Consider the following 21861-nt stretch of genomic DNA (forward strand, 5'->3'; position numbering starts at 1 on the left):
GTGCCATCATCATCTACATCAAGAAAAGTTTCATGTTTTAATTCTTTTTTTTTTCTCGTACTAAAAAATCATCGACATCGTCATGATGGAGAATAATTAAAAGAAATTGAACCTTCTTTATTCTCATGAAAAAAAAGCTCTTTTCATTCATTTTAAAAGCTTTTTTGCTGCTGTCTTCCGCTTTTGCTGCTTTTTTTATCACTACTGATGCCATTGCCGGTTTTATTCTTTACTTCTTTCCATTCATTTAATGAGATGTGGGAAAATAAATATGCATTTAAAAAAGGAGATGAGAATGAGTGGATGAGTATAAAAAGAAGGAAGAAATTTTCTATACACATAAGGGGCGTTTCTAAATGACGTCAATTGAATTTTTTTTAACCTAACCTTTTCTCCCATTCGGATCATTCGGACATGTCAGGAGATGTAGCTTAAACTCTGAATAAAATTTAAATCTGCGTTAGACTTGATCCCAATCGCAGGTAATAGAACATAGTTTTCTATGTTTCCAGGATCTGTTAATGCTTCTAATCTCCAATATTGGACGTCAATAAGAGATGATCTCCCAAAGAAATCGCAATTTAATTAAATAGAAGTGAACTTTTTTTTTCATTCATTCATTCATTCCTTTTGAATGAGCATTTTACCTTTTCTACCTTTTGCCTTACTTTTACCACGTTCATTTTATTTTAATGAATTCACTTCCGCTTATTCCTTTCATCAAGCTTTTTTTTCTGCTTCGTCATTCAATTCTTGTTCATCTTTTAGCTCTCTCATATATATATTTTTTTACTTCCTCTTTGAACTCTTATATGTTTAAATATGAAAAAATTACAAGCATGTTTGCTTACAGGTAGAAAAAACATACACGTGGGTATATCCTTTTGTGTAAATATTACGATCACATAAAAATAAGCAATTAATTTTCCATTCGATAATTTTTTTCTCTTTTCTTCTTCTTTTGTCGATAATATTGATAGATAAAATAGCTGATTCAATTGCGCTCAGGAAACTGATTGAATATGAAAGTTTTATAAGTGATAATTGATTTATATTCCTTCATATCATGCAAAGTACATTTAAGTGAACAAATGGTTAAATGAAAATTGCTCTCAATACAAGTCATTATTTGAAATTTGTCTTATTCTACTCAATAAGAGAATACTTTATTGATTGAAAATTCGCGTACCTGTATAAACATGATTTTCTTGTGATTTTCTCTTAAATTTATTTGCTTTATTCTTTCTTATATCAAACATCAATAAAATTACTAATCAAAAGAAAAAAATGAGTACGCAAAACCCCTATAAGGCTTTCCTTCCATTTCACTCATCATCATCATCACTGTCGATAATTCTACGGATTTTTTTCACTGGATTATTATTACTATTATTATTGCTGGCATTCATTTCATTCTCATCTGGTGATTGTGAACGTTCGCGCTTTTCTGATTTTCTCTTCTCCTTTATTTCATTAGGCTTAATGATTTGCTTAGTCATTTCATCATCATCAGCACCGCCATGATCATCATCGGATGAATCGAGAATATGACGATTTATTATCTTTTTATTCTGTTGTTTCGTTGATTGGTTCATGTCAGTCATATCATCGTCATCATCTGAAGAGCTTTCTAATTCAGCAAGACGTTCTTTTAATTGTTGTGTATTAATGCCAAAATCATCGTCATCTTGTGATTCTTTGGTAGCTTTTGGTTTCTTTCTTTTAATTATCATTTGCTCGCTATCTGACTCGTCTGTAGAATCATTTTGAGTATTTTTCACTTTCAGTAATTCCATTCGCTTTTTTAATTCTTTTACTGTTAATGATTCTGGTATTTGCCAATGGCTTTCATTGCCACTTGGTGAAATGAAGCTCAAAGCTGTTAAGAGTTTCTGGAAATTTTCATCCTCGAGTGATTCCTTTTGGTCGTTTGTTGATGGTACAATTAACATTTCATCAATTAAGGAGGACTTAGTGGCTTTGTTAGCGATTTTCTCATCAAGTAATTCTACTAACCATTGCATTGTTGATCCATGCTCGACAGAAAGTTGTGGATGTAATTTTTTAATTAATTTTGTATTTAATTTTGCTCCTTTTTGTTGTGATTTCTTCGTCTTTTTGTTGGTAACAGACGGTTTTGGACGATCATCCTCATTGTCACTCTGATTATATACCAATGCATTATGTTGCGCACGTAGGCGTGAGAATAAATCTGAATCGTCATCATTATCATTCTCACTGTCACTATTTTTGGCTGTATCATGTTGAGATATTGTTGGAATTTCTCCAGCAAGCAATTGTACTCGTTTTTGCAAATCATCGGGTAACATATTTGCTGGAATTTTCCAATATGTTTCTGTATCATGTGGCTCAATTAAATTTATACTCCGAAGAAGACCTTGAAATTGTGGATTATCTAATGCCAATTTTTGAGACTCAGAAAATGGTACGATTGGAATTGCATCGCTTAATTCATCTGAAGCTTCTTCAAAATCCTCTACTGCCTCTTTCAATGATTCAATTATCCATTCAATTGCCTCCTTCAACGATTCTTCTAATTCAATTCTGTAGTTAGTCACATCACGTTGACTAATTTGATAATTGCTTCTTGAAACTGACATTGATTGTGCGGAATTTCTTCCGATACGAGAATTATTATCGTCGTCGTCACTCTCACTGTTTTCGCTTCGTTCATCACTTTCTGAATTTCTTTCAGAGTCACCGTCTTCATGATTCTTCTTACGACTTTTCTTGGGTGGCAAAATTTCTGTTTCGTCAGCTATAAGATGCAATTGTATCATTCTCTTGACAATTGCCTTCTTGCTCCGCTTTCCTTTAAATACTTCCATTATTTTTGCCAAACAATGCTTATCCAAACGATGCTCATCGTAGAGTTCTTGAAGCTTATTGTCTTCGTCTTTCATAAAAAGATTCTTATTTGCAGCTGCAGCATTTGATTTTTTTGTTGGCGCTTTAAATATTAATCCAAGTTCCTTTAGTTTCTTTATAACACCACGACGTGTTCGATTTCTTTCCTTTATATTTTCAACAATCCAGTCAATTACATCTTGATCTGTTTCGGGTGATTCTTGATTTCTCATGAATAAATGTCGAAGTTCTTCTTCTTGTTCCTCAGACCATCCTCGGTTTTTGCCTCTGTTGATTGAAAGGAAAAGAAAAGAGAAAAAGAAAATTGAATTAATTTTGTTCATTACCATTTTTTTGCTTCTATTTGGGATTCTAAATAATTAACTTTGTGATTTTGCAAGTTGAAGAAAAAGAGTTCAGAAGGAAATTCAAGCAGGGATATTTTTCAACTCGGAGAAACTAAGTTTAAAACGTATTACTGTGCCATAATTTTCATTTGATTTTTATGATTTCGGTTTAAAGTTTAATGCATGAGCATGGGGATAATTACAAGGATCGCATTTATATCGAAATCTGAAGATTAAGCGGCAAGTTGAAGTAGAACTAAAATTATATTGTATGATGTTCATCTGCGCATTTTTAGATTAACCGTTTATTTTTAGTCAATTTCACAAAATAACAAATTGTTAGCTCGTTATTGATTGTGACTTTTTACGTCGACAGAATTTCTGCAGAACTTCTGCAGAACTTTTGCAGAATTTCTGCAGAACTCCTGCAGAACTTTTGCAGAATTTCTGCAGAAGTTCTGAAGAAATTCTGCAGAAATTCTGAAGAATATTTTTCATAATTTTCACACTTTATCAAAAAAAAAAAAAGTTCGCTAATGCCAAGATTTGAACCCATGACCTCATGTTTCAATAACCTTAACACTAACCGTTTCGCCACCAAGACATATTATTTCATATTTGCATGATGGCAATTTTTCATATATATAGATATATAAATATTTCTTTGGTATAATTATTTTAATTGTAATAAATATCAAGAAATTTTAATTTTTTTTCACATAATTAAAGAATAGATTTTACGTAAATTTTCATTATTATTTCAGAAATTTTGTATGAAATTATATACTTCACTAGAAGAATTTTTGTAGAAGGAAAAATTACAGTTAAAACCTTAAAAATTTGCTCTTGTGAAGTATATAATTTCATACAAAATTTTTTGATATAATATCCTCTTGTGAAGTATATAATCTCATACAAGATTTACGAAATAATATCCTCTTGTGAAGTATATAATTTCTTACAAAATTTTTTGATATAATATCCTCTTGTGAAGTATATAATCTCATACAAGATTTACGAAATAATATCCTCTTGTGAAGTACATAATTTCATACAAAATTTTTGATAAGATACCCTTTTGTGAAGTATATAATTTCATACAAAATTCCTGAAATAATAATGAAAATCTACGTAAAATCTATTCCTTAATTATGTGAAAAAAAAATTAAAATTTCTTGATATTTATTATAATTAAAATAATTATACCAAAGAAATATTTATATATCTATATATATGAAAAATTGCCATCATGCAAATATGAAATAATATGTCTTGGTGGCGAAACGGTTAGTGTTAAGGTTATTGAAACATGAGGTCATGGGTTCAAGTCTTGGCATGAGCGAACTTTTTTTTTTTGATAAAACGTGATAATTATGAAAAATATTCTGCAGAATTTCTACAGAATTTCTTCAGAAATTCTGCAGAAGTTCTGCAGAAATTCTGCAAAAGTTCTGCAGAAGTTCTGCAGAAATTCTGCAAAAGTTCTGCAGAAGTTCTGCAGAAATTCTGTCGACGTAAAAAGTCACTCCCCTCGTTATTATCGTTATTAGAGGTCAATTGACCAAGCATAAAATCAGTTTAATAAATGGTTGGACAAACAGATTGAAAATTAATTAAGGAGATCTAATCAGTCTTCCAATGATTCTGTTAATCAGATAAACATCAAATTAATAGGGTAAATACAAAGCATTTAACTAGTTAGAACGACAGTAAATTTTGTTGTCATAGTAAATTCAAACAAAGCTAAAGATATCCGAAGATAGCAGTCAGAATAATGCAATAAAATAAAATCAAAGTACTTACTCGTGCTCTCCAAAAGGTTCGTCATATCCATGTTCAATTTCATGACATTCACGATGAGAACTAAAGAATAACAGCTCAGCAAATATCTTCGGATTACGTGGAACTAATTTTACAAATTGCCGAATTATATAAATTCCAATTCGTCGCAACTCTTCATAACGATTATCTTTCGGTACATTAAAGACTTGTTGAAAGATGCGAAATAATTGTGCGTGCATTAGCATAATTGGCATCTTTAAATTTACAGCGATTCGATGAAGGATTGTAACGGAACTTTTGATTTCACGATAACTCATCTTTTCCCAACTTTGAAGTGCCCATGTACATGCACGAACAACTTTTGGATTTAATAATCTGTAAAAGAATAATTTATGTATAAATTAAAATATTTTGATAAAAAATTCTTAACACTATCTTTTTTTGCATTTAAATTTGTGTTTAATAAAGATTCTCGGTTATTCATAAAACGTAACAAACGACAACGGAACGTTTGGGAACATTATTGCATGATGATGTAATGGAAATTTATTATTCTGCATAAATTATTAAAAATTTCTACCGAGTCCGCTTTCTTTTATTCTCTTCTTTATCCCCGGCTACTACTTCTTCTGTTCCCTTTCTCCTCTCCTTTTGTTGTCAGTAATAAAGAAGACGAGGAAAATTAAATATTCGCTTTAAAAATGTTCTTTATGTTTACCCACCAACTTCGTTCTCTCCTCTTTTTTTCTTGCTTTATTAATGCATTTTAATGTCAAACAAGTGTTGGGTTTATGGTTTTATTCTGTCGGTTGCTATAGGATTTATTTAATAACATTTGCCTAATAAATGCTGGTTGGATTTATTTAAGATTTTATTACGTCATTTTTATTCCATTAAACTATTTGATGATGAAAAAAACTGAGATGTCTAGCTCACTTTAAAACTGATGTTGTCATGGCTCATAATTTTTAATTGAATATTAATATTTTTATGAATTATAGTTACAAAATTGTGGTTTACATCGAATAGTTTACTTGTTCTCTAGACAAAAAGATTGCAATGGAATCTAAAACTTCAGTAAGCTTTTAAAGTAACAATAAAAAAAAATTAAATAGAGATCATCAAAACCCTCTACATCCTTATTCAGGAAATGCGCTTCCAAAAGAGTCAAAAACTGCTTTAATAAAATTCAACCAGTTATTCTTCACATTACTTCTTTCTATAGTTGTTTTTAATACAATGAAGCAGCAAAATAAGAGAGGATGGATAAAAATTGCATTTTCACGTTGATCCTTCGCGTTTTCTACACCAAAAAAGCAAAGGAAGCAAAATAAATGGAAATAAGCAGAAGAAATATTTTTATCCATAAACTCTCCGACCACCATTATTTTAGCCATTCAGCCAAACCAACCAACAAGTTTATGAAGTAAGCAGGAATAAAAGAATAATACGAAAACTAAGCGAAGGAGCAAAAGAAGAAAGGAAGAAAATTTATGAGTTCTTAACAGCTCCCAAGACTTTCATTTTTTTTTCAAGCTTTCTATGCATACATGCATCACATAGAATTATTCTTTGCAACATGCTGCAAGTGCCAGAATAAGAAAAACTTCCATAAATTCCTTAAAGCTCTAACAATGGCTTAAGGCGATTTACGCTTCTTTTTAAATTTGCTGCATACATTTAATAAACTGACAAACATAAAAAAGATTTCGCTTTAGCAGCTAAAGCTGCATGAATGGAGGAAAAAATGTTACTTAAAAAATAAATTTCAATACCTCGACATTCATGATTTTTTTCTCTTTTCATCGCAAATATGAATTTCTTTAGATATTGAAATATTGCAAGAAATGAAAATTTTTGTGGATATGATTACAGTGTTGTGGTAACTGTTTTTCAGATAATTGTAGGGACTGATTATAAAGTACAGCCGAATATTGCAGGCTAACTGTAATTATAATTGGATAATACTAAATTTTTTTACCTGAGTGAGATAAAATGCTTTAGATAGCTTTAGACTTTTACTTTAAATCAGAAATTGAAGTCGAGTCAACTTTTCCATCCACAATTCGAGTCAACTTCGAGCTCTGCCTTAAATGTTGAAAAAAAAAAATCTCTCATTTTCTTTAAGATTGCTAATTATCCTTTACCCCTGCATTCGTTAATGCAAAACTTTCCATAGCTCTTTCGCAAAACTTCATTTTTTCATAAAATGATTTTATCAAAGATGAAATGATATGTAAGTGAATGAATATCAAACAAATGTGGGTGAATGGAATAAATTGAATTACCGTACTTATGAGGAATTCTTTCATTCCACATTTTCCCCTTTGCTCAGTTAACCTGCAAAAAGCATTGAGTTAATAAGCTAATAAAGAGATGAAGAGTCGAGTGTCAGTGAAGAAAAAAAAGAAGAAAGAACAAATTTATGATGGAGAAGTTTAAGTAATTGAAAAAAAGAAAGTTTAGTGATGAAGTTTTTCGTGCAAACTGCTGCATCATTTCGTAAAAATATTTTTTATCGGATTATAAGAAACTTTTAAGAAAAAAATAAAGTTTTTTTTGCTTCATTTTCTATTTCAAATTCAATCCGATTTTCATCTCTTTTTGCTCGTTTATTTCATCATCTGATGATTTGTCATAAAGTTTTATTATACCTCCAAATGTTCATCAAAATGACGTAAAATTGAAAACTCAGAAAAAAATAAAATTCAATAAAGTCGAAAGAAAAGCTTTAAATCGATAAGAATATTTTTCTTTGAATATAATAAAAATGTGATATAAATTTTTCTCATACAAGGTAAACTGCCATGAAAAAAAAAATATATTTAAGCATAAACAGAAGTGACTTTATGACTCTGTCAGAGTCATTCAGAAAAAAAAAAATTGTACCATATAAAAATTTGTTATATCGCCATAATCAAGCCACAATAAATCATCAGTCTTATGGCCACAGCCTGCATCCGATATCATAAATTAATTAATTTAACGCTTCACATAACTAAACAACATTTTTAATTAATTTTTCCTCGTGACTCATAATGATGATTTATCATCATCTCCTTTCTCTTCGCTTAACTGACTCACTTTCGCTTAAATGCGGAAAGAATTTATTTTATTTTCATTCTATCTCGTTTTCTCTTGGACTTATGCATGGACGGATGCAGTTCTACTGATAAATTGTTTTGAACAACAATCTTAATGATGCCCCAGGAAAGTTGGTTAAATATTACTCATATTTTACATCATATCGTCAATATCTCATCTACCTTATAACAGCCATTTTTCATGTTGTCTTATCATTAAAGAATTTCATTTTCATCTTCCATTGATTGTTATAATATACAACCCTAAGATGTAGCAGAAATAATGGTGAAAAGTAAAGAATGAAGGAGTAAAAGTAAAGTGATGTTTGTGGAATGATGAAAGTTAAGACGATGATGATGTAGCACAGTGGTGTGCAACCTGTGCGCTGCGGCAGACTGGTGTAATATAACAAGGATTTTAGGTTAAATTCATAATTTAGGCATAACCACAACTGAGTGTTTATTAATTTGTAGCGTAAATATGTCATAGATATCTAGTTTATTCAGAGATTTATTCCACTTCATAAGCTATCTTACAGAGCCGCGGTTGCTACAAATCGTTGGTCATTAACGACAAACTGCCACTAAATAAAGCTCATCTCCTGAAACAATAAAGCAACAATATCCGGTAAAAATTTATCGAATTGCTTCATAAATCATGAACGAAATCGCGAAATGGAAAGAAGAGTAGAAAATTACCTTTAAAAGAATTTTATATTCTCTTTTGGAATCGATATTTTCTTCATTATTGACTCTTCAACCGCTTCAACCACCACCTGATATCATTGAACGATAATCGTAATCATAAAACGCAATTCCTCTCTTACTTTTTTACCATTCATTTTATGCTATTCGTTCCAATACAGTGAGATGGAAATAAAGGCTTTATGAAGGAAAGAGTAAAGTGAAGTGCGGTTTTTATGCTTTTTAAACGACGGATGTTATTCACTATAATATAATATAGTCGAGCTTTTTTCTCAGTATCTATACTATCTTAATCGCTAATAAAGTCAACGGAAGTTGCTCAAAGAAGCCGTTTTAAGAATAATGCGGAGTAATATTCATGTAAGAATGGATGATTTTTTTTGTCACGGTAAAAAAAAGTCACAGAAAATGGAACAAGAGAAATAATAATGCAGGCGAACAAGCAGTTTAAATAAATTATTATGATGATACTATCATTTTCTCCTTCTTAAAAATTGAGAAAAGAAAGGAATGAAAAAGAAAAATAATAATGGAATGTGGACGAAACAGCCCCACAGGTAGAGGGACGTAAAACATTAAATAAAAGGTGCTCCTAATCGACAGCACAAATTGTTGTTTTTCACTTTCCTCGTTACGTCGTTTACACTGACTCAAAGAAAAATGTAGAATATAAGAAGAGAAATGGAATAAAGCAAGAAAAATTTCTTAACAGTTGAGTGAATTTTCTTCATTCTGTTTCTACACTTGACTCACGTTTTAAGGCATCGTCGTTTACAAAAGGAAAAGAAAATTTATTTTAATTATTTCTCGTTAATATTTAATTTTGTATGCTTCCCTTTTTCTTCTTTTCATTCTTTAAATGCGGCGCTACTCTCATTTTTGCTCTTCTGAGAATAAAAGAAATCTTTCTTGTTTTTATTGGATTTTAAATTGGAATGCATTGAGATATACAAAGTAAAGAATCTTTTTTTACTATATTTACTATAAAAAAGCTCTATACGATGAGCGTATTAAAGTAACATTTTGAGCTTATTTCGATGTCATTATGACACAGGATTACTTTAAGCTTTATTGGAATTAAATTGATTCAGATTGGATGAGGATTTTCGATAATCTCTTATCTATTTTGAAAGCTTTTCAATAAATTTTTTAAGAAGAAGTGTATGTATCTAGGGTTGCTAGCATATGATCTCTGTCTAAAAACTCTCTTTATTAATTTAGAACTTGGATTTAGACGCCGAATATGATGAGAAATACTTCAAAATTATTTAATAATACGTGAAGGATCGTTCAATTATTAACTACAGTTTCGGCTATTAAAATCGATGTAATCATATGCTGAAAGTGATTTAGAGTTTAGTGAACAGGATGAACTTTACTTTAAAAAGTGCTTTGAAGTTTTAAAGCATGTTTAAAAATCTAAACTTTACTATGTAAAGTTTACATAACAAAAGCAATTTAATTAAACATTATTCATCATTATAATGACAAAAATTACATTCCAACAGACGGCAATTGGAAAGAGAAGCGAATAAAATTTCCTCATACTTTTGTCTGTTTAAATATTGAAATTTATGATACAGAATATAATTATATCCGAGATTGTAGATTTTTTCCTTTGAAAAATAAACCAATGTATTTGACCAGTAAATGTAGAGAGAAATAACAAAAATCCTGAACAAGATTAAATATTATGGAACAAAATTCCTGAAAAACCATAATCTCGACAGAAAAAATCTCATAAAATTTACTAAACCGAAAGGTAGATTGGACGAAAAAGAGAAAATTAGCTATCTTTGCTCTCTATGTGGATCACAAAAATCTCTTTTGAATACCTGTGGCCTTTACAAACATTTTTCAAGTCGGTCCTAAGGATTATTAGCTTTAAATGTGTTTTCGTTTGCAAATATTTTCTTACTACTACACCGAGTGCGAAATACATTTTTCTCTTTTTTCCCATTCGTAAGGTAAGAGCTTCGCTACCCAGACACAACACACAATAATGCGGCATAGCAAATTTATATAATCGCGCAACAAGCGTCGGCACTTTAAGCCCCCTCATGATTACAATTATAACGGATGAACAGCAAAGGGAGGATTCTAAAGATTTAATAGGTGAATAAGTCTTCAGTTAAAATTGAAAAGAATGAGACGTCTCAATAGAATTGAAAGTGAGACAAGAAACATCTGTCGCTAAAAGCTTTTTTTTCATTTTCAGCATTAGCCATTTTTTATTAATGAGCTAAAATTATTGATGTATCTAATGATGAGGACATAAAAAAGGAACAACTTTCATAGCATCAATTTAATTAAGAAATTAGGCATAACTGTGACTATTTACTAATTTTCTTAAGTATGTGAAATAATAATTAACAATTATTGTCACTTGTTCTAGTTCAGTTAATGTGATAATAATGTGAATATTTGTCACCTGCGTGATCAATTTTTCGACAAAATTTATCCAAACTTTAGAACAAAGCTCGAAGTCGGTTCGGATTTTGTATGAAAAAGTCGATTTAAATCGACTCGATTCAAAAGAAAATTCGAGTCAACTTCGAGCTCTCCTTAAAATAATATTAAACAATTTAATTGCTCTTACCGTTTTTCGATATCCGAAAATTTCATAACGATTTCTTTCAGTTCAGTTTCCTCTTCTTCCTCTTCATCAGTCTCATCGTTATTTTCTTCATTCTCATCTCCTTCAGCATCATTATCTTGGGTTAAAAATAAAATATTCATAATTTACATTATTAGTGAAATCAAGCAAAATTGTTTCTTTCAGCCTAATTACCTTCAGATTCTGACCCATCAAATTCCTTCCAAAAATCATCGACATTATCATTATCTGTAAAATAAATGAAATATATTTTAGTAAATTTAAATCTAATAAATTTATCGATAATTTTTGCTGATAACGGAAATGAAAAATATTCATATTCAATTATTTAAATGTTCCTAATTATCTCAATGCCGATGTCTTATAAAAAATGGAAACTCGTTTTTGAATCAATTTAAAACAGATTATTAAAATTTGTAATAATAAATGAGAATGGTATTCTTGTTATGTTTACTCAATTTGAGCGTTGTAGCAACATTTTAAATGCAACAATGTTAAATAAGACACTTTTTATCAATTGATTAAATTTTTACATTATAAATGTGAGAATTATTTATAATCAGAGGTTAAATATTCAAAGAGAGAAAGGAATTGAATAATAAATTTAAATATTTATACAACATAATTTACATGGTCAACTAATTTAGCTAAGGGACCGATCACGTATTACGTTACAGAATTACGAACTTTTTTACGAAATCCTTCCAATCCTTAAAAATAAATTCTTGAACTTAATAAGTAAACTCTCCTTAAAGGAGGAAGTTTTTAAATAATTTTCTTCTAATTTTTAAACCCCTATAAAAGCGTAAAGACAGCACAAAATATAATCTAAATTAAAATGCATACTAAATACGAGAAGCTTTAATAATTTTAGAAACTTTCCACAGACCAAAAGAAGAGAATTTTCAATTTTTTTCTTAAACACAAAACGAGAAAAAAATAAAACTTTTAAATTGTGGTAAAAAAAAACTACACCGAGGAGAACTTTTTTAAAGTATGTATGCATGCATAGAGTGAGCTCCGGAAATTGGAAATGTGCATGCATACATGATACGAAGAGATAGAAAAGGAATCTGGGAGGAGGAAAGAGTATAAAAGTGCTGATAAACGGGAAAATTGTGAGTCACTCGGGCTATAGAAAATTAAACTTTACGATTATTTTGTGCTCGTTTTGGTGGAAAACAGCTTTTTCCATTCGTACATGTATTTGGATGTGGAGAGCACTAAAGTGAGTTTATGTACTCTTTTTTTTATTTCACTGACCTAAAAGAGGATTAAAGGTTTTATGAATAGAACTCTCTTTTCTCATCACTTATTTGCTTTTTATTAAAATTACATCAACAAACACCTATCAGAGTATAGACACACATACATATTCATATATGAATGAATACCCAATGTGTATATCGCTTTTGTTTTATATTAATTAAAAAAAGCATTAACGTGTGAAAAAATAGGATAAAGCTGTATACAATAACTGTATGGATATAGATAGATTACGATGACTATGAGTTTTATTCTAATTTACGAGTATTAAAACTAAGTTACTTTAATATGTATCTATATATAAAATATGAATAGAATTATGGGATTATGTTTTATGAGAGAAAAAAAAGCTTAAATGGAATTTTTTTTATGAAGGATAGGCTTATGAATATTTTAATGAAACATAAACTTTTTGTCTGTACTGAAAAAAAAAATCAAATTTTTTGAGGTTTTGCTGAAACAACACTTCAATATCCTTTAATATTCGTGGGAAATATAGCTTTTTCATATTCATGAATCGAACTTTTTTTCATGCATAAATATTCGCGAGAAAATTTATTCAAAATCTTTTAAATGAACTTGTTAACATGCTCAAAAGTTTCTCATTCTACTAAATATCTTATTTTAATAAGTTTACATTTTGATTTAAGCTAGACACATCCAAGTATGAACACATTTATCAACAAAGACTTTGATTGCAGTTCATAATTAATGTTCCTATTATTATTCAGAGAGCAACGATTGATAATTTCGATTCATTACACAAAATTATGTAATTTATAATAAGCAACACATTTTCGATACAATTAAAGCATGACATGAAATGAATTATTTCCGTACAAACTATTCAAAAGCTTATTTTGCATAGAAGATTCTTGTTTGGCTTGCAGTTCTTGGTCGAACCCTAAATAAATACTGAGATTAGAGGTTATAAAAATTCAGAACTGAATTATTTTTGAATGATTGAAGTGATTTTAAAGAATTTACGAAGATTTTTGTTTCGGAAGTCGAGTCAATACGAGCTCGAAATTGACTTAAATTTTGTTTCGAGTCGATTCGGATTATTCATACGAAATTCGACTCATCTTTGAGTCTTGCTCAAATGTCAACATTTTATCCCCCAAATTAAAATTAAGCAATCTCTAACAACATATGATATAACATTTTCATAAACTTTTATCACAAGTCGTAGACATTAAAATTTAACTGAAAATAATAAGTAAATAAAATATTTACATGCTAAAACTAAATGTACACAGACACAATTTGTCTCTATTATCGCAAATATTTAAAGCATCATATATACAATGTAAAATAGAAGCCTTAATTAAATCAGATCATAATATTGTACACCATGCAATGTGTAAATCAAAATTTAAGTAAATATTATAACGAAACCCAATGTATGCAAATGAATAATTCTGTTGTTATGTAGAGTTCAGTCTATCGAATCATGTTATAGTGATATTCTAAGTTGGCTTCATCATGTTATTAAATCAGTACCCAACAGAAAGTCAAATATGGACAAAGACGATGGAACGAGAGACGACATAAAGTTACACGTAATGGACGAACATATATTTAATTACCATTTCTACTGTTATGATGATAAAAGGAAAACGGAATTAGATATGAAATTTTTCTGGCATAAATTTCCAGGACATAAGAAGGCAGGGATGTATGCAGCAAATGATTATTGACTTTTCATGAAATGATGGTTACAAAGCTGTAATAATTTTGCTCAATAGATTCAATATATCGAAATATATATTGTTCTAGTCCAGTTACATCTTAATATTTTACAATTAATGAAAATTAGTCTTCTCATCCTACACATCCATCATGTATATTAAAAATATTTTTTTATCCTATATTTACATAAGCATTTGAAAGCATGAAATTCTCCGAACTCATTCCAAGGATGTTTCATGCTGTTGATGATGATGAGTTAAGCCAACAAAATGTAAATAAAATTGAATAAACAAGGCATTTTAATAACGAAAATGGGTTTCATCAACCAAGCACAAATTTCATTTCTGTATGGTGTTTCAGACATTATAAAATATTTTGTATTCATAGCAACAAATATACTAAAAACTGGAACAATTTTGTTCCTTTAAAAAAAATTGAATCTCTCTTTTATGTTCCCGCTTGCAACATCATCATCAGAAAGCATAAAATGTGTATAAGTCATGGAAACCAATTTCATTAAATGCAATTTTCCACTCAAGCACCAAGAATTTTTTTTATAGTTAGATCGAGAGTTGTGCATGAAAGATAAATTAAAAAAATTTTGATATGATTTTTTGTAGGATAAAATCAGGGTTGAAATTTTAGTTAGTCTTTAAAGATTGATGCCTAAAAAATAAACGATACTTGAAGTTAAATGTCACACAATAACATTGCATGACCCGACTTTGTAGAGGGTAAGAGAGCTCGTTGTTATTGAAAATTGACAGATTGAAGCCAGCGATAGAGCCAGCTTTAGGTGCCATCAGAGGGAGGTTATAGATCACAATTGATCTATACGGCTAGCGCAGTAAGTAAACAAGAAATGACATTGCAGCACACATTTGTCAATTTGTTAATTAAATAAAAATAAACTAAATTGTTTCAAATATTCCAACCCAGACATAAAAATTCTTCCTTTTCTCATCAAAATAAACTAAAAGCTAAATTTTTTATTTTAGAAAAATACAAAAAAAAGTTTAAAGTTTGCTTATAAGAGGCAAAAATATTCCCTCATTCTCTGATTAAATTGAAGGAAATGAAACAGATGTGTGTGCATGTACGGAAAGGAGACGAGGGGAATGAATTTTGTGGCTTTCTAACATTGTGGTTTATACTACAAAATCTCACATATGTATGCTTTTTAAGTGACACTAGAAAATTTTCTTTTCAAGTCATAGAAAAGGAAAATCCAAACATGAAAGTGCTTGTCATTAAAATCTTGAATAGACGAGAATCATGTAAAATAGTTTAAAGTTCTTGAAAGTAATTTTGCAACCCTTTTTATACCATTTAAATCCCTTCCAGCAATTATTTTATTACACCATTTTACAAAATGAGTATAAGTATGTTACCCCATTAATAAACTTCTTTAAACCAACATAATAAAATATATTGAAGCAGACAAAGGCATATTTTTCTAGCACATTTTCTGACAATGGAATTTGTAGTTTTTAAGATGTTTTGGATTTTAGAGGTAAATTTAGTATGAAGAATCTAATTAAGCAAAATACAAAAAGTTTCAAGTGTTTATACGAATCGGAGTAGAGATAATTGCTGATGAAAAATTCTTAGTAATCTATAGTAAATAAAATTTTTGACAAAAACAAAATATTAAATCTCTATGGCTACGTTGTAACCAGGTTGATTCTTACTACCAGAGGTGAAGTCAGGAGAAGACTCATATTTTTTTTCAGTTAACAATTTTGTGGCCTTGCTAATGATCGGTCATAAATAAATCTTAATATATTTTATTCCAGTGAGTCGAAGTGGCTCGGCGGCAGAATGATTTAGAATATCGGAACCTAATTATTTAAATACCGATCCTACGATCAACGGAGATCGAGACTAGTCAGAAGAAACTTTTCAGTTGTCCTTTTTCGAATCTTATGAAGTGAAAACGCCATTCACAGCCATCAAAGAAATCACTTTAACATTTATGAGCCCCCATCCCGAAAAATTTCTGACTACGCCTCTGCTAATATGTAATTAGGAAAGAAAATTACATATATTTAAAATTTGGAAAAACATCGAGATAACAATTGACAGAACAATAAATTGTAAACTAATGAAGAATCATAGTCGATGAATACATTAACCACAAGTCAATAAATTTAATTTAATTTAACCAAGAGCAGTAAAATTTAATATAAAGTTTTCCCAAACCAATGCGTCTTCTATCCAATTTTGCAGCAATTCAACTGAATTCTTATCGTACTCTTATATTATAAAAGTGGAAAATTTTTAGCAATTAAAAAGTTAAAATAATTAACGAAAATTTGTGTGACTCGTGCATTAGAAAATTGTTGCTACAGATAGAAAGAACTCTCATAAAAGTATACACATTGAAGTCTTGCATTCATTGCATGTCTTAAAGTTTCTTAATTCACTTTTCTATATGTCTTTTGCACATGGCTTAGATTCAATTAGATTCGCCTGAGACTTTTCTCCTCGCTCCACTTTATATTTTTTCATTTTTATATCCACCGAATGTTGAGAGTCAAGAGATATAATAAGATGACATGAAATTTTTAGAAAATAAGCGGAAAATCTTTTCTTTCCGTTAAGGCAAAAAAAAATTAATTTCTCTTTAAGTTCTAAAGTCCAACATGAGGAAGAGAATGCAAAAAACTGCAAGCTCTTCAAAATCGTATAGAACTGAAACTTTCTCTGCTTAAAAAAATTATTCTCTCAACATTTATTGTGCTGCACAGGAAATGATTGAGAAAATAAGAGTCGAGTTGAATGAGAAAGTTGTATATAGAGGACGAAAAAAAATTAAACTTTTGTACTTCAATGAAAATTCATTTCGAATGCTTCTGTTGTGCAGTGTTGCTTTCTGAGATTTGACATAATATATGTGCGAGTTAAATGTTAGGCTAAGCAGCAAATTCTTCATTCGACTTAAGTGATTTAAGAGTTGCAATCTGTCAGTTGCCTGTTAAAAGGCACTGTCTGTCAAAAACAATGCGTGTTCGCAAGCAAAAACTGTGACAAATCTGTTGTCTGTGCCTGTCACGGACACTTGTTTTAGCAGAGCTATTTCTTCCTTTAATTGTATATCTTCTAATTATTAAATATTCTAATTATTACACATTTACTAATCCTTAAGCAAATCAACAACTCTGTTATGCTGCATTAGCAGAAAAAAGGCATTTTCACCGTCATTGAAAAGAACTTCCTCTACATAATGAAACATTGAGGATAATGCCTTAAACTTTTTTCCATCCCTATTTTTTTCCTTTTCCACATTGAATGTGATTGTACGAATAATGAAAATTGGCTATTTTAAGGATTGAAACTCGTCAATGATGAAAATTTTTCCCTACATTTTATATTTTCATTATCGAAATATTTTCATTCTTTTTCTTATTAGCGATTGTAGCTTTTTCCCGAACAGCACAAACCGATTGCTCCATCAAAATCCTACCTCAGGTCGACGTGACTCTGACGTCGTGCTAAATTCGGCCTAAGTCCGACACCATGTCTGAGACAAGCCAGCCTGTTGCCGAATTTTGGATCGATTGACCGACTTGTTCTGTTCGGGTTTGATTATCAGTAAAAAAAATCTTATGGCACGTAATACATATTCTCTAAAAAAAATTATTCCTTAGCTCATTCAAAACTGATGACGAAAAGCGGATCTTGCTTTAATAATCTTGCGCCATTTTTTGATGCATTATAATTGGATTAATAATATCTTAATTAAAAAGAAGAGCACCAGAGAAAGGGAGTTTAAAATTATTTCCGACCGGAATGTGCTTATTCTCTCCTCATTTCTCGGTCCTCTAGCGTATTTTACAGATTATAATCTGCTATTTTTATCATCATGGGCTTACAACTCTAGACGGCGAACAAAATTTGTATTATATTAAGCTTTTTGTGATTAAACAAAATGAATTTAATAAACTTTTTAAGGCTCTGCCATTGCTTACCACTTTGGGAATTTCCTTAAGACAATAAGATATTTTGTGATATAATTACAATTTATCTGGTTTAACATTTAATTAATCTGCTATGGGAATTTACAAAATATGCTTTATAATCCTACATTAATGATTGAATCAACCTTGAAACATTGGAATTGAGATCTTAATGAATACAGCCCTAATATCTCATACTATCTTCTCGAGATTTGAGAATAAATTCTACGTCAGTTAAAGAATTCCTATTAATACGTTCAATGTTTTGGGTATATCAATATGTAAATTATTCAATCAGCCATATCAATTATTGTTCGTCATTCCGCAATTAATCAAATAAATTTTACTTGAGAGAAGTGAACAATTCCAGTTGTTAGAAATTCAACTGGGTCATTGGTCAGCAATTGTAACAAACTTAATAAACTTAGTGTTGTAATTTTTAATGCGCTTAAACTAAGTAAAGAGTTTATAGAGCTTCATTTAAACTTTCTTATTATCTTCAAGCAACGTTCACTTTGATCTTTTAAAAGGAAATTAATTAAAAATTCCTTTGTATATTCATCTTTTTTTCATTAAGCACTTACCGCCTTCTTGATTCATCATGTAAATTTCCTTTAATAGCATAAGCTCCTCTTCCGGTTGTGCATCCTCCCGTCCGAATATTTCAACATCTGGCCAAATCTTACGTCCTGCTCTTAATAGTAAAACTGCACGTTCAAAATCTTCATCACGAAGGAAATGAAGAATTTTCTGTTTACAATTTTCACTGTTATTGTAGATAAATTAAAAATAATATTTTGGATGTCACAAATGAATTACAATGTTTTTCAGCAATTTTCTCACCGCTGCTCATTTTCCGATATTTCAGATTCAGCATTAAATGGTGCTTCTGGATGCTCATCTTCAGGTAAATTTATTTCATTTCCAAGAACTACTGCAACATTTGATGATATTTTTGAATCCCATTCGTTTTCGAGTCGTTCCTTATTAGGGAGAAGAAAAAAAAATAATATAATAACCCACATCAACAGCTTATCAAACCTTCTCACCATTACTTCCTCTTTTGAAGGCTTTTTCGACTTTGTGACCTTTTCCGTAGTATTTTTGGTAGACATTTTCTTTTTCTTCTTATCCTTCTTAACTTTTGCTTGCACCACAACACTGCCTTGACAGAATTTCTCCATCATTTTCATATACACGTTTGTCGTGTCAATAAGGTCACGGAGATACATTCTGAGGAAAAAAATAATACGGACATGTATGAATAATGAAGGATATCAAAATATTGTAATGCGAAGGAAATGAGCAAAAAATTGGATTTTAATTTCACATGCGTGTTGTGCGTCACTAGAGAAATTTCCCATTTACCGTAATTTCATCTGAGATGGAGAATTATGTGGACATTTTTTGAAATTTATATAATGAGATAGACTAGATTTTGTTATTTATCGAAAATTCTCAAAAGTAAATGCGTCATAGCTTCTATGATATACAGAAAAATTGCTTCTCTACAAAAAATCGTTCATATTACCATGAACAGAGAGAAAAAAGGTAACAAAATGTAAAAAAAAAAACATTCTGACTTTCATATTATTTTAAAAAGGAAATGGCTTTCACACTCAACTTGTCACCTCTTCTCACTTCTGTTTCTTCATACGAAATGTATCCATGTTAACTTTCAGCATTTATTATAGGAACGTGCAAATAATTTTCAGCATAATTTACCTCGTAAAATGATTTTCGTTATAGCCCAACAGCAAATGAAGTATTAATTCACGATATTCAACGACATAGAAAATATTAGTCTTTAGTTTCGAAACGAGTGCTTTAACTTCCTCATCCTCATTCAATTCCATTACTTGTAAGCTTTGTAGAAACTCACGATATGCCTGAATTCCCAGCTGTAAACGACGATTCCAATTGATTTTTCTTCTTTTATCAGTTTGAATCATTTCAGAGTCATTTTGAATTTGATTGCATATCCAATGTATAGTTCCAACACTTAGTGCTTCACTAACCAGATCAGGTTTGAAGCCGTTTAACCGATTGAATTCAAGAAAAAAACGTATCGACCATAATAAATATGATTGATCGTGACCACTTCCCTCATTATTTACATGATTACGCTCCAGAACACGTCGCACTTGTCGAATCAAATTATTGAATGCTTTTGTCAATATTTCAAGACAAAATTCACGTAAAACTAATCGAACACAGAAAGCACTTTGACGCTCATATTTATCTTCGTCCTTTGCGAGACGAAAATTTGGCTTAATCTTTTTCTTATCACGACTCAAATCTTGTTCAATAACTCTTTCGAGTGGCTGATGACAAATGAGATCTCGATCAGAAACTGATTTCATGTTTTTATAAACATAGGTGCCGCCAAAACGTGAATGTCGTGCTGGCGGTAAATGTAGTTGTACTTTTGCTTTTTCCATTTTTCTTGCTGTTATCAATGCTTGTTCATCGGCAAGCTTCTCAGCTTCTGAACGTTGTACCGATGAATCTGCTAATGTTTCAACTTTTTGTTCACGGAATATAAGATACGTGATTTCGAGTGCATGAAGATAGTATTGATTTTCGTATTTTGAGCTTAGTATGTAAAGAATCAATTCAAGCATTCCCGAGTCATGAAGTGCTAACAATATTTGATCGTGAACACTAATGTCGTTATCGACGCGCTTTTCATTCTGTGGATTTGCAGGAACTTGTAGTACGTTACGTGTCAATACTAATATTCGTTCAAGTACTAAAGCTTGTTCTTCTGATCTTTCACCCGCATCCTAAGTGATATAATAAAATGGAATGTGTTAAATGTTATTAAGAATATAATTTAATTTACTTACAATTTCAATGATTTTTTGAAGTCTTTTTCCTAGAGTTTTCCAAACGGCTGCTGAATTAGCAAATGCCTCTTTATATGTATGCGATATTTCGACGAGATCTAAATAAGTTCTACGGCCAGCATTGTCCTTTGGTAAGTCACTTCTGAAGAACAGCATTGCAGGATTTGTTAAATTCACCAATAATCGAAGAAGTACATCAGCTAATTCCGAATGATTACAATGATGAATCAACATTGGCAAAAGATCTGTTTGGATAACTTTCTTATGACCAATATATCGTCTATATTCGTGAGTATCCAAATTGTCACGTCTTAAAATCCATATCAAATGCTATAATTATCAGAAAAGAGGAAATTTATTATTTTTTCTTCAATATATTTTGATCACTTACTTTTAATGACTGTAAAGCATCATCTTCAATGTAATATTTACTTCCATCGTTATATCCAAGACTTGCACAAGTGGCATCAATATCAGCGAGTAAAATCGACATGTTAATTATGTTATTTCCACAAAAATTAATTTTTATAAAAATGATCAATAATTTGTTGATCAAGGCGTAGGAATTTTTTTCCCGCCAATAACTGATCACATTTAAATTTAAAAAAACCGTTGAACTTAAGTGATCATGATCACATGGAGGAACAAGCAAAATTAATGAAATGTGATATAATATTGAAAAAATTTCGTTTA

The 21861-nt window shown here is 30.2% G+C and overlaps 1 protein-coding gene across 2 annotated transcripts; it reads right to left on the reverse strand.

Annotated features, from left to right (window-relative positions):
- Nucleotides 1-1148: 1148 nt before the first annotated feature.
- Nucleotides 1149-21768, reverse strand: timeout (circadian regulator timeout). Of its 2 annotated transcripts, XM_070647818.1 has the most exons (10): nt 21560-21766; nt 21169-21498; nt 20045-21105; nt 19369-19552; nt 19163-19302; nt 18904-19085; nt 11577-11630; nt 11385-11499; nt 5019-5372; nt 1150-3156 (listed from the first exon to the last, which is right to left on the reverse strand). In XM_070647818.1, exons 1-10 carry the CDS (start codon nt 21659-21661, stop codon nt 1326-1328), a joined length of 4353 nt encoding a protein of 1450 aa, XP_070503919.1. In that variant the 5' UTR covers nt 21662-21766; the 3' UTR covers nt 1150-1325. The 2 variants fall into 2 exon arrangements, with proteins under 2 accessions (XP_070503917.1, XP_070503919.1); XM_070647816.1 differs by having other exon boundaries at nt 1149-3156; nt 19163-19552; nt 21560-21768.
- Nucleotides 21769-21861: the final 93 nt, after the last annotated feature.

Source organism: Chironomus tepperi, unplaced genomic scaffold (genome assembly GCF_022539635.2).
Source record: "Chironomus tepperi strain 1889 unplaced genomic scaffold, CSIRO-AGI_Ctep_v1 contig_376, whole genome shotgun sequence".
Classification (NCBI taxonomy): Eukaryota; Metazoa; Arthropoda; class Insecta; order Diptera; family Chironomidae; genus Chironomus; species Chironomus tepperi.

What these genes read in the sequence shown, in the direction of transcription:
- timeout (XM_070647816.1), bottom strand. Translation starts at nt 21,661, where the DNA reads ATGTCGATTTTACTCGCTGATATTGATGCCACTTGTGCAAGTCTTGGA. An exon ending in TTCAAAAAATCATTGAAATT is followed by an intron (nt 21,106 to 21,168) that starts GTAAGTAAATTA and finishes TATATCACTTAG; the next exon opens with GATGCGGGTGAAAGATCAGA. An exon ending in TGATGGGTCAGAATCTGAAG is followed by an intron (nt 11,500 to 11,576) that starts GTAATTAGGCTG and finishes TTTTAACCCAAG; the next exon opens with ATAATGATGCTGAAGGAGAT.